Source organism: Scleropages formosus, chromosome 20 (assembly GCF_900964775.1).
Source record: "Scleropages formosus chromosome 20, fSclFor1.1, whole genome shotgun sequence".
NCBI lineage: Eukaryota > Metazoa > Chordata > Actinopteri > Osteoglossiformes > Osteoglossidae > Scleropages > Scleropages formosus.
Window position 1 is genome coordinate 22661882 of NC_041825.1, and position 12433 is coordinate 22674314.

General features: G+C 45.5%; 1 protein-coding gene across 1 annotated transcript; it reads right to left on the minus strand.

The window, feature by feature from the left end:
* Positions 1-754: 754 nt before the first annotated feature.
* LOC114909225 (uncharacterized) lies at positions 755-5343 on the minus strand (the record flags this gene model as incomplete). Its single annotated transcript, XM_074559681.1, is given in 9 exon segments — positions 755-1047; positions 1050-1377; positions 1590-1621; positions 1624-1707; positions 1710-2146; positions 2787-3035; positions 3151-3284; positions 4427-4559; positions 5207-5343. Coding segments are annotated over 9 exon segments (1827 nt in total), but the record flags the coding sequence as incomplete, so codon positions are not given.
* Between the last annotated feature and the right edge of the window lie 7090 nt (positions 5344-12433).

The window sequence follows — 12433 nt, forward strand, 5'->3', positions numbered from 1 at the left end:
CTGGGGCAGCAAGCTGGTGTCAAAAGAAAGGTGTACACTTCTCTTTTGAATTAAGTCTTTCTCATGCACATATAATGATGAACACAAGATTAGGGTGGGGATTTTTTTCCCTTATGAACTGCTATAACCATGAGATCTTGAAAATCATTCCAAAATAATTGGCATCAGCGTCCCTGTGACAGCAGGTGATGTAGCACTTAAGGTTTCAAGCTGAATTTCTGAGCAGAGCTGTATTTATGACCTTAAGGTAGCTGACCTAAAACTGCTTTAGTACACATCCAGTTGGAAATGTGGAATTTGATTTTTCGAAGAAAAAAGCCAAAATATTCAAAAATCCCTACAGAACTGTTCTCTTTATGAAGTGAGAGGAGAGAGGTGGATGTTGATTTTACCAAGTGATTATTACGACTTCTGTGAATAATTATTTGCATTTTAGATAGTATATTATATAGTATTTTTGACAGGTAACCATTTTCCAGGGCATCTAAATATGACAAAATATTTTAAACCAACTTCTACAACTGCTTGTCCTGGCGAGCCAGAGCCCGACCCGGTAACACAGGGCGCAAGGCCGAGGGGAGAGGGGACACACACTGGGCGGAACGCCAGTCCGCCGCAAGGTACCCCAAGCAGGGCTCAAACCTCAGCCAGAACTGAACAGCTTTGTGCTTTGAATTCTGTACCTTTTGTGCATGGGATCACCAAGTGGACAGGTGGAGGAACATAGCAGTCTGGTTGGGGTGTAGCGAATGATCAGGTCTTGTAGGTATCAGGGAGCACTTCCTTTGATGCTTTTGTAAGCCATGACCAGAGTCTTTAATTTTATCTGGGCAGCTATAGGAAGCCAATGTAGAGAGACAAGAAGCGGAGATACATGGGAACGTGTTGGCAGGTCAAACACAACTAGTGTACCAGCATTCTATATCAGCTGTAGAGGTTTGATGGCAGAAACTGGAAGGCCAGACAGGAGAGAGTTACAGTAGTCCAGGCGGGATATCACCATGCACTGAACAAGTAGTGACGTAGAGTCTGTTGTTAGATGGGGCAAATCCTGTAGATGTTATGTAGGATGTATCTGCAGGTCCGGATTGTGGTTTTGATGTGCTGTGATAAAGACAGACTTATGTCAATCATTACACCCAGGCTCTCAGCCAAAGAGGCAGGCAAAATGAGTAAGTTGTCCAATTTCATAGAGAGTTCATGACAGGAAGACAGACCAGCTGGGAGGTGAAGGATCTCTGTTTTGGAGAGGTTAAGTTGTAAATGGTGAGAAGACACCCAGGGAGAGATGTCCAATAAGCAGGCAGCAATGCATGAGGAAATATCTATAGCTTCTGGTGGAAAGGAGACAAAGAGCTAGGTATCATCAATATAGGTCTGAACCACTTGTCCCATTCGCGGTCGCGGGGAGCCGGAGCCAAACCTGGCAACACAGAGCATAAGGCTGGAGGGGGAGGGGACACACCCAGGATGGGATGCCAGTCCGTCACAAGGCACCCCAAGCAGGATTTGAACCCCAGACCCACCAGAGAGCAGTACCCGGTCCAACCCACTGCACCACCGCGCCCCCCCCCCCCCCCAGTATAGTAGTGATAAGTGAATCCATGAGACGCAATGACAGGGAAGTGGTGTACATTGAAAAGAATAGGGAGCCCAGTACTGAGATCTGTGGGACACTAGTTGAGAGAGGCCAAGCTGCCCAAGAGAAGAGAGTAGAGTCCTATGGTTGACAGTGTCAAATGTTGCAGACAGGCCGAGGAGGATAAGGGCTAAGGAGAGGGAGACCACTTTAGTTGACTGGAGACCATTTGACTCTACAAGGAGAGCTGTCTCGGTGGAATGTCAAGCTTTGAAACCACACTGATATCTGTCAAAGAGATCATTCTGGGTGAAGAATGCAGCTAGTTGATCACAGGTTGCCCTTTCCAGAGTTTTTGACAGAAAAGGGAGGAGGGAGACTGGCCTCTGGTTCTGGACTGAGTCAGGATCTAGAGAGGGTTTCTTCAACAGAGGTGAAATGAAGGCATATGGGAAGCAGCCAGAGGAGAAAAAGGAGTCGATGATCATGGAGATGATGGTGGCGAGTTGAGGGAAGATGGTTAAAAGGAATGTCGATGGGATCAGAGAGAGGGAGTAGGTCTTGGCTCTGTGTGACAGCAGGAGGTCAGAGATTTCCATTTCTGACAGGGGCCTGAATTCATGGAGTGTGACTTCGCAGCACTAAATTTGTTCGTGATTGCATTGACTTTGTCTTTGAAAAAGAAAGCAAAATCATCAGTAGTGAGAACACAGGGAGGAGGAGGAGGACAGACTAAGGATGAGAAGGTGGCGAAGTGTGTGGTTTGTTAATTGCAGACTGCACTGTTTTGTGGAAGAAGGTGGTTTTAGCAGAGTGGAAGGTTGCTAAAAAACCTTGTAAGCATGCAGATCAATGAGTCTTTGATTTTCAACATCGTCACTCTGCAGCCTGGAGTTTGGTCCTGTTTGGTACATAGATGTACATTGCTTAGCTATGGCGTGGAACCTTGGGCGTGCTGGTCTGGAAGTTAGGGGACAGAGACAGTCAAGAGAGAAGGATAGGGCAGAGAGGAAAACATCAGTAGCATTCTCTGTGGACAACTCTGAGAAATGTGCAGCAGAAGGGAGAGAGGGTAGTGTTGCAGAGGAGAGGCAGAATGGCGAGAGATTTTAGGTTGCGACAAAAGGTGACAATGGGTGCAGAAGTAGAAGACTGGTCAGTAGTGATGCAGGGCTGGAAGGAGATGAAGAAATTATCAGAGACATACAGCAAAGTACCACAGATGACAGGATAGCCACAGTTACGAGAGAAAACAAGGTCATGGTTATTGCTGGCTTTGTAAGTAGCAGAGGACTGGGACAGAGAGAGGTTGAAGAACAGGAGAGACCAAAGACTGCTTGCATGAATGCCCTTGAGATTAAGGTTGAAGTCACCCAGGAGAATCAATGGAGTGTTGTCCCTTGGGAGAGAGCTCAACAAGATGTCAATGTCATCCAGGAAGTGGATGGGAGGGCTGCTGGGAAAACAGGGCAGTTGGACCGTGGGGTAGTATTCCCTAGAGTTTAGGACCCTGGGGGAACAAAGCAGCTGGAACCAAGTTGCCCTCCTGGAACCTTTCAGGCACAGGTTACACCCGCGGATCCAAGCGGAACTGGCCTACAGGGGGGAAGACTGGACCTTGGATTGATTCATAGAAACGGGTATCGTCATCAAATGTGTTCAGCACTGATTCCTTCAAGTTCCTTGGCACTACCATCTGCAAAGACTTGAAGTGGGAGAAGAACACTACTACCATAACAAAGAAAGCCCAGCAGAGGATGTACTTTCTCTGCCAACTAAAGAAGCTCAACCTACCGAAGGAACTGCTGTGCCAATTCTACAGGGCCACCACTGAATCCATACTATGTTCATCGATCACTGTCTGGTTTGGTGCTGCCATCCAATCAGACAAGCGCTGCCTTCACACACTGGTTAAGTCAGCAGAGTGCATCACCGGGACCAATCTGTCCTCTCTCCAGGACCTGTACATGTCCCACGTTAGGAAAGGGCTAAGAAAATCATAGGGGACCCCTCACACTGTTTACCCTACTTCTCTCTGGCAGGCGATACAGACCAATCAAAACAAGAACTACCAGACACCAAAACAGCTTTTTCCCGGCAGCCATAAAGATTCTAAAAACCCTCCTATAACCGCAATCTACACTGGACTTTTTGCTACTGCTGTACCCTACTTGTTCAACATTACACCCATGTGCAGTATGTTCTTTACATCTTTTGTGCAACATCATGTGCAATATGTTTCTTTATATCTTTTGAGTAACATCATACCCATTTGCAATATGTTCTCTAAATAACTGACAATCACTGCACTATAATGTCACTTTATGTTACAGGTCAACTCGTACTTTTTTCTATGCTTGGTCATTTAGTTGTGTTATGTTTGCATGGTTTTGTGTTCTGTCATTTTGTTGTGTTCTGTCTGCATTATACTATGTTCTTGTCTGCTGCATTATCGGTAATCATGTTTGTATTAGTCTATGTCTAGTTCACTATGTACGTATGTAGCCTGTATGCGTGAATGTGCACTGTAGGTTCGCTCTAAAGCGGAAACAAATGCCTTGTATGCTCAGGTATACTTGGTCAATAAAGCTGATTCTGATTCTGAACAATCTCACGCAGGACTGACAGCCATGCCCTTGGTTACACCCCATGGAACCCCCCACAACAGTGGATGCTCTGGAGCCCATGCACCTGGGCCAAGGATGCCTGACACCCGAAGAGCGATAGCGATGGCTCTTGGGGCCAATTATGTCTCTACTGTGGAGGGTCCGGGCACTTCAGAGCAGACTGTCTTGCCGACGGCCCACCAGGAAACCCCACCAGGGAACAGAGATGAGTACCCCTCACCGCTCTGATACCCAGTTGATGGTGCCAATAGAGGTATACTGGGGGAGCCGCCCGGGTAAAGGCACAGGCATTAATAGATCCCAGGGCAGCCAGCTGCTTTATGGATTTGGTCTTTGCCCAATGGTAGGGCATCCTGGTGCAAGAGTGCAATGTCACACTGCGGATTAGTGCACTGGACGGACAGCTGTTGGGTACCGGTGTGGTGGGACACCAGACTGAGTCTTTACGCGTGCGAGTGGGGGCTTGTCACACGAAGGAACTCTCGTTTTTTCTGATTCAGTTCCGCAACATGCCATTAATACTGGGGTTCACCTGACTAGCAAAACATGACCCAGATTTTTTCATGGAGCACCTGTGAGTTAGTGGCATGGGGACTGCAATGCACCAGCACCTGCTTAGCCCTTCCATGCTGGGCCACCTTGGTGGAGACCCCAGACACTGCTGCAGTGGTAACTATTCCTGCAGAGTATCAGAGCCTCGCCAAAGTTTTTAGTAAGAGCAAAGCCGCTATGCTTCTCTCGCACTGACCTTGGGATTGTGTGAGCGATCTATTGCCGGGCACCAGTCCCCGTCGGGGTAGAATCAACCCACTGTCATTACCGGAACAAAATGCATTGCGGAAGTATGTGCCTGAAGCCTTGGCCTCTGAGATCATTCGGCCCTCCACTTCTCTAGCTGCTGTTGAGTTTTTTTTTTGTAGAAAAAAAAGACGGCGGGCTGCGTCCCTGTATCGATTAGCGCGGTTTAAATGCTATCGCCATAAAGTACCCGCATCCTTACCCCTCATTACTGCGGCTCTGCAACAGGTCCAAGGAGCTCAGGTGTTTACGAAGCTTGACCTGCGCAATGCATACCACCTGATCTGAATCCGGGAAGGTGATGAATGGAAGACCGCCGTTAGCACCTCCCTTGGTCATTACGAGTATACTGTTATGCATTTTTGTATATCCAATGCACCTTCAGCGTTTCAGGCATTTGTCAACCCTGTGCTGGGGGACCTAGTCAACCATAGAATCTCGGTATACTTCGACAACATCTTAATTTACTCACAGAACTTAACCCAGCACGTATTTCTTATGTGTCAGATATTGCAGAGACTGCTTGAGCACTGTCTTTATGTAAAGGAGGAGAAATGCCTATTCCATCAGCATCAGGTGGCCTTCCTTGAATTCATTTTGAAGGCCGAAGGGGTAGCTATGGACCCAAAAAAAGTCCAAGCAGTGCTGGACTGGCCCCGACCCATGTTGGTTAAATCCATTCAGCACTTCTTAGGGTTTGCGAATTTCTACCGCCGGTTCATCAGAGGATTCAGTTCGGTGGTCACCCCACTGACGGCCCTGCTACAGGGAAAGGGAGTACGGCTGATGTGGACTGAAGACGCACAACAAGCCTTCCAGTCCCTCAAAGACAGGTTCACTACGGTACCAATCCTGCAACATCCGGACCCCTCGCTCCCGTTTGTGGTGAAAGCGGATGCCTCACAGGTAGGAGTCGGTGTGGCCCTTTGTGAACAGCAGAGTACCCCACCAAAACTGCACCTGTGCACGTACTTTTCACGCAAGTTGTCACAGGCTGAGCATAATTACGACATTGGGAACCAGGAACTGTTGGCCATAAAGCTGGCCCTTGAGGAGTGGAGACACTGGCTGGAGGGTGCTGTGCATCCGTTCCTCATGCTTACGGTCCACCGGAACCTCGAATACCTGCAACAGACACGGTATCTGAACTCGCGCCAGGACTGCTGGGCACTGTTTTTGACCCAGTTTCGATTCACGGTGTCTTACAGTCCAGGAACAAAGAACACCAAGGCCGATGCCTTGTCCCGCTTGTATGAAAAAGATCCGGGCCCGAGGCCGCCCCAATCAATTTTACCTGAACGGTTGGTGGTGGCCCCAATCATGTGGTAATTTCAACAGGAGCTCCAGACAGCCCAAGAATGGGATCCAGGGCTAGCCGACAATCCGGCAAGTAAGGAATACGTTCCTCTTAGCCTCCAACCTTCTCTCCTACAGTGGACACATGATTCTCTTGCGGTGAGACACCTGGGCAACAGACGGTATTGGTGGCTGTCCCTCTGGGAGGACATACAGGAATCTGTAGAGGCCTGTGAAACGTGCTCACAGGCCCAGTCTTCTAATCAGAAACCTGCAGGCCTGCAAGAACCCCTGCCGGTCCCAGCGCGGCTGTGGTCTCACATCTCGATCGACTTCGTAGTGGGACTTCCAGGGTCCTAAGGTAACACCGTGATCTTAACCATCCTTGATCGGTTCTCGAAGGCCTGTTGCTTGGTGTCCTTACCACGACTCCCATCGGCACTAGACATGGCTGAAGCCCTGTTTCATAACGTCTTCCACATCTATGGCCTCCCCGACAACATCTTGTCAGACGGAGGCCCGCAGTTTACATCCTGATTGTAGAAGGCATTCTGGCGCAAGCTGGGGGTATTAGTAAGTGTGACATCAGGGTACCACTCATAGGAAAGTGGACAGGAGGAAAGATTACATCAGGACCTGGGCAGGTTCTTGCGCAACTACTGCTGCTGTAAACAACACCAATGGGCTGAGGAGACGTGGCGGACGGTGACAGTCCGTCTACAACAAAGCGCCCGCAGGTACAAGCAACAGGCCGACCATCACCGTTAACCCATCTCCTTTCACCCTGGCCAGTGGGTCTGGTTGTCCACCAGGAACCTGAAATTGCGACTCCTCCCCAGAAAGCTAGGCCCACGATACATCAGCTCCTACAGGATCGTCCCTCAGGTCAACCTGGTCATGGATCAGCTGCAACTGCTACCGTCTCTTTGGATCTGTCCTTCGTTCCATATCTCCCTCCTTAAACCATACAAAGTGTCCTCTCTCTAGGCACCTCAGGAATCGGGACCTCCACTGCAGGTCCAGGTGGACGGGGCCCCAACGTATTTGGTTCGGGAGCTCCTAGACTTCGGTTGCCATCATGGCCACATGCAGCACCTGGTAGATTGGGAGGGGTACAGCCCAGAGTAACGTTGTTGGGTTCCTGCGATGGAGATCCTCGACCCGACTCTTTTCTTCTCCTCTTTTCAGAGAGATCATCCAGATTGCCCAGCACCCCAGCCCAGGAGCTGGGGCCGCCTGTGGGGGGGGTACTGTCACGCCCACCCCCGCAAGCCAAGCAGTGCACCTGACATTAATCAACAAGGCTAGGGATAAAGGCAGTGTCGTTCCTGCAAAGGGTTGAGGAATCTTGCAACGCCTAGCTGCTTGGCTTTTAAATTCAGCACTCTGTGCCCTACACGTTGGGGTCCCATCCTGGCTGTGTCCCCTCCCCCTCCAGCCTTGCGCCCTGTGTTGCAGAGTTAGGCTCCAGGTCCCTGCAACCCCGCTTGGGACAAGTGGTTTTGGACTCTGTGTGTGTGTGTGTGTGTGTGTGTGTGTGTGTGTGTGTGTGTGTGTGTGTGTGTTTACTTATTTTTGTGGAATCGAGCTGAAGCAGTATTTGATATTCTCTGTCTGCTTCCCTTTTCTGGGATGTCACTGAGTCATGATGCCGAACCTGCACCAATTCCCACACAATCTTACTCTTCTTATGCTAATCATCAACCACTTACATTTACAATTACAGTTACCTTTGTTCATTTCTCAGACGCACTTCTACAAAGCGACGTACATCTCATAGAAAATAGAATGCGTGCATTACATTAGCAGAAAGAGAGATTTAGATGCAAACACTTGATTCTTGTACAGTTAGTTTCTTTCCACCATATGAACCAATGTACATTGCACGAGTAACTGCATAAAACTTTCTCCAAATATCAACGATTCCTAATCACCTTCCTAGTATTTATGTATATATATATATATATATATACATTGGAGTACACTTGGACAATCCTGGATTCAACTATCCATGGAAATAAGAGGGGTTCATACTCTAAAACACACTGTAAAGGTGTTGGGTTTGTGGAAAATGAATGAGGGAGTTCTGGGTATTCAGCCCATGGGAGGAGCAGACTCAATTCTGCTTGGTTGTGCACACACTAACTATGCAGAAAGTGTCTAAGCTCCAGATTCACCACTCCGCCTGGCCATTAAACTGGGGATAATATCCAGATGTTAGATTGACAGAAACCCAGCCTAGAGAAGAAAGCCTTCCATGCTTTGGATGTGAACTGTCAGGACTGATCTGAAATGACATCTTTTCTGAGGCAAAACAATCTGAACAACTGCTGAAACAACAACTCTACTGTTTTCATTGCTGTTGGAAGTCTTTTGAGGGGAATTAACCTGCAGGTGTTTGAGAAACAATCTGCCACTGCTACAGTAATGATGTTCCCCTCTGATTTCGGCAGGTCAGTAACTTTGACTGTGATTTGAGACCTTGGCCAATTAGCAATGGGCAGGGGTTCTAGGACTCCAGCAGGGAGTGGTCATGGAACCTTGGCTTAGACACAGGCTGTACAGGTCATGACAAAGTCTGACACATCTTCTTTAATGGTGAGCCACCAAAATCTCTCTGAAACTAGTTTTAATGTTCTACCAATCTTGAGATAGCCTGTGCTGGGATAGTCATGGGACAAGTGCAGTAGCTGGATAGGCAATGATGCAGGGACATATTCTTTGTCCATTGGCTAGCCGTAGGACATGGGCTCTTCTCTTGGGTGGTCCGCGTGTCCTCCAGGAGAGTGCACCGAGTACCAGGTGTCAGTGCTAAGACCCAGAGACAGGAGGTAGGACTTGGGACCCAAGTGCAGGTACGTTTATTCCACAGCCAGAACACAGGAGCAGACAAAATTGCTGGTCAGGGACAGGAATGAGGAACAGGGTGTAGGGAACACACAAGCACACACATTTGCTAAAACTGCTTGCCCCAAGCGGGGGTCACGGGGAGCCAGAGCCTAACCCAGCAACACAGGGTGTAAGGCTGGAGGGGGAGGGGACATACCCAGAACGGGATGCCAGTCTGTCGCAAGGGGCCCCAAGCGGGACTCAAACCCCAGACCTACCAGAGAGTGGGACCCGGCCAAGTCCGCTATGCCACCGCGCCCCCATAAAATAAGTAAACCCACAACATAATGCTAATAGTAACAATTTTTCATAGAAGCACATACATATTTTGGACAATATAGATAATGACAATGCTCATATTTAATACCTCTTTTTTGAATTGAAATGTTATAAATGGTCAATTTCTAATAAATGATTTACTCTTGGAAGAACAAATTAACATATTTATTGAGATGGAGAAAGGTGGGAGAATAGAAGATGTGTGTGATGGTGAAGGAGGTGAACACTTCCTCCATTTGGTTTGCTTTGGCTTGTGTTAAATGGTGCCTTCAAAAAGTGTGAGCTGTAGAATTTCATCAATCACCCAATAAATGTGTCTTTTCTCACCTTGCTGTAAGCACTTTAAAACTCCCAGATCCACAATCACAGGAAAGATTTGTTTTCAGTTTTGCTTTTTCTGTGACATCAGGAGCTTTCTTTACATTATTACTCTTTGGAGGCATAAAGAATTAATTACAAATGCCAACAAACACCATTTAAAGTGATGAAAGAAGGATGACAACTGTGATGGAGTCATTTTTTTTCTTCACAAATGTACTTAAGTAAAAGGAACAACTGAGGCCAGAAGTGACTCTACATTAAAATTACACACATTTAAAATGACTGAAACAATAAACTGTACAATTTCTTGTTTAATACCAGTTGTTGACTGATTGTGATCAGTCATGGACAGATCAGTAATAGAGGTGATGCTAGCCCTATATTCACTAATTAAGTAAAGTCTGCAGTTTTTTTTTTACCAGAACATCAGTTTCAGCTAGCTAATTTAGTTATCTGCAATCAACTACATTCATAAATTGTATTTAAGATATTGATTTTGGCCTTCAAATTGCCCAGCTAGATGACAAATCAGATAGACTGCCAGAATAAAACAAGTTCATAGAATGACTAATCCAGTAGGATTTTAGCGTTCTTTGGATTTTGTTTGGTAGGTAATTGGATAGTATACTCTCTCTCTGGGTTTTCTTACTATGGGGCAGTCTATAGTGTAGTGGCTTGAGCTAATGATTTCTAATCCAAAGCGTAAATGTTTGAATCTCACTCCAGCCACACTTCACAGATGTGAAACTGAATTGCTCTAGTAAAAAAGCCTTGCTGTTTAAAGTTGTAAATCAGTTTGAACCCTAACCCTAACGCCTGCTCAATAGCAAATGATATAACTCCATTTAGAGTAGCAGGTATAGCTGTGCCTTTAAAGTCAAGGAAAATGAGTTTCAATCCTTGCTTTTGCTGTAGTGTTCTAAATCAAGGTACTTACACTGAACTGCTCCAGAAAATATTACCTAGTATAACGTCCAGACATGAAACGAACATGGATGTGTTTTGCTGTAACCTCCAGACACGGATGTAAAGTGCAATGATCTTAACAGCAGAGTGTATGTACAAATGCACAGTGCAAATTCAGAGATAAAGTGCATGATTGAAATGGAGAACACGGAATAAGAAAGACTGTTGCGTACACAAAGCTAAAACAAAGAGACAAGACAGGAACACTGGTTCACTGGACTTGGATAGGATCACAAAGGACTGGCACAAAGAGGACAAGAGCTCAGGACTGGAACAGAAACACACTGGAAAAGCAACAGGTCAGTGAATAGGAATCATTAGATAATCATAGAGAAAGCAGTAAAGTGCTAATCAAGAATCCACCAACTAGTGATGTGCCTTTACCCTATTTTATAGAACTATGGACTGGTGATGAGGTTAACTGAAAAAACGTGCGTTGGTTTAGTTATATGGATCACAGGTGGTGCCTGTGGTGAACTTTAGAACATGTCAGAACATTTCACCCCCTGGGACTGTAGTACCTAGATTTATTACTATGTAAATAATTATAACAAGCTTATTGTAAAAACCTAACTTTTTAAGTCACTTTGGAAAAAGGTATCAGCTAAGCAGTGGATAATAATAATACATAGCTGACTGTGGTCTTTTGTTTCATATTCATTTGGTCAGTCTAACTGGCAATATCACATTTTATTTACACAGCACATTTAATGTATTGAAAAGTGTTAAAACTGTGTTCTTCATATGGTAATACTTTCCTGAGAAAACCCTTTGTAACACGAACTCCTGTAATTCGAAACCGTAATTACCATTAGTTTTAAGGGAACAAGTTTTCATGTGCTCCTGAGCCCCAAATGTGTAATTGAGTTATGCTACAATGTCATTAAAGTGGACACTGTACTTAACAGGAGTTATCACAACTATTTATTACTGTATGTTTGCATATCTGCCCTAGTTCAGCACTTTTCAAGGTATTACGTACTGTACACTCAAACAAAATATGCAAACATATAATGCTCAGTGCTGATTGTATTAATCCAACTTCTAATGCACGTTTCGGTGGATTGGTGACTCTAAACTGTCAATAGTGTGTGCAAGTGAGTGTTACATTGCTCTGCTGTGTAAACGAGAGAATGACTGTAGATTGTTTACTGTAGTTTAATATTTCATGTGAACTTGGATAAAACTGTAAAATATGAGTAAATCATTTTGTGTGGGTTTGGAGTTGAGCGTCTGCTAAATGAATAAATATGAATTTCTTGTGCTCTCACAGCAGTTGGGAAACACAATATTCAACCTCGGTGATCGTAAATACAAAGGAATGCTTTGTAAATAAAAGTAGGGGTATTAAATGAAACTCATTATAAATTTGAATTAACTTAATTCAAATTGGATTACTCTCTATTTAAGATGAGAGTATATTGTGGTCCTGGTACACTACTGGTTCAGAACATTTAAAAACCCTAATCTGAGTCAAGTAATTTGAGAGACTGAGTATTTTCTTTTGAGTATCAACTTTTTACTTTTACTGTAGATCTCTGGATAAATAGTTTCACTGAGTATTTACTTTATAAAGGTAACAGTACTTTCACTTGAGTATTGTCTTTGGTTACCCTACCCATCGCTGAATTTAATATGAACCTTAATAAAAGATTGTTGCCAAAGGAGTAAAACAAAT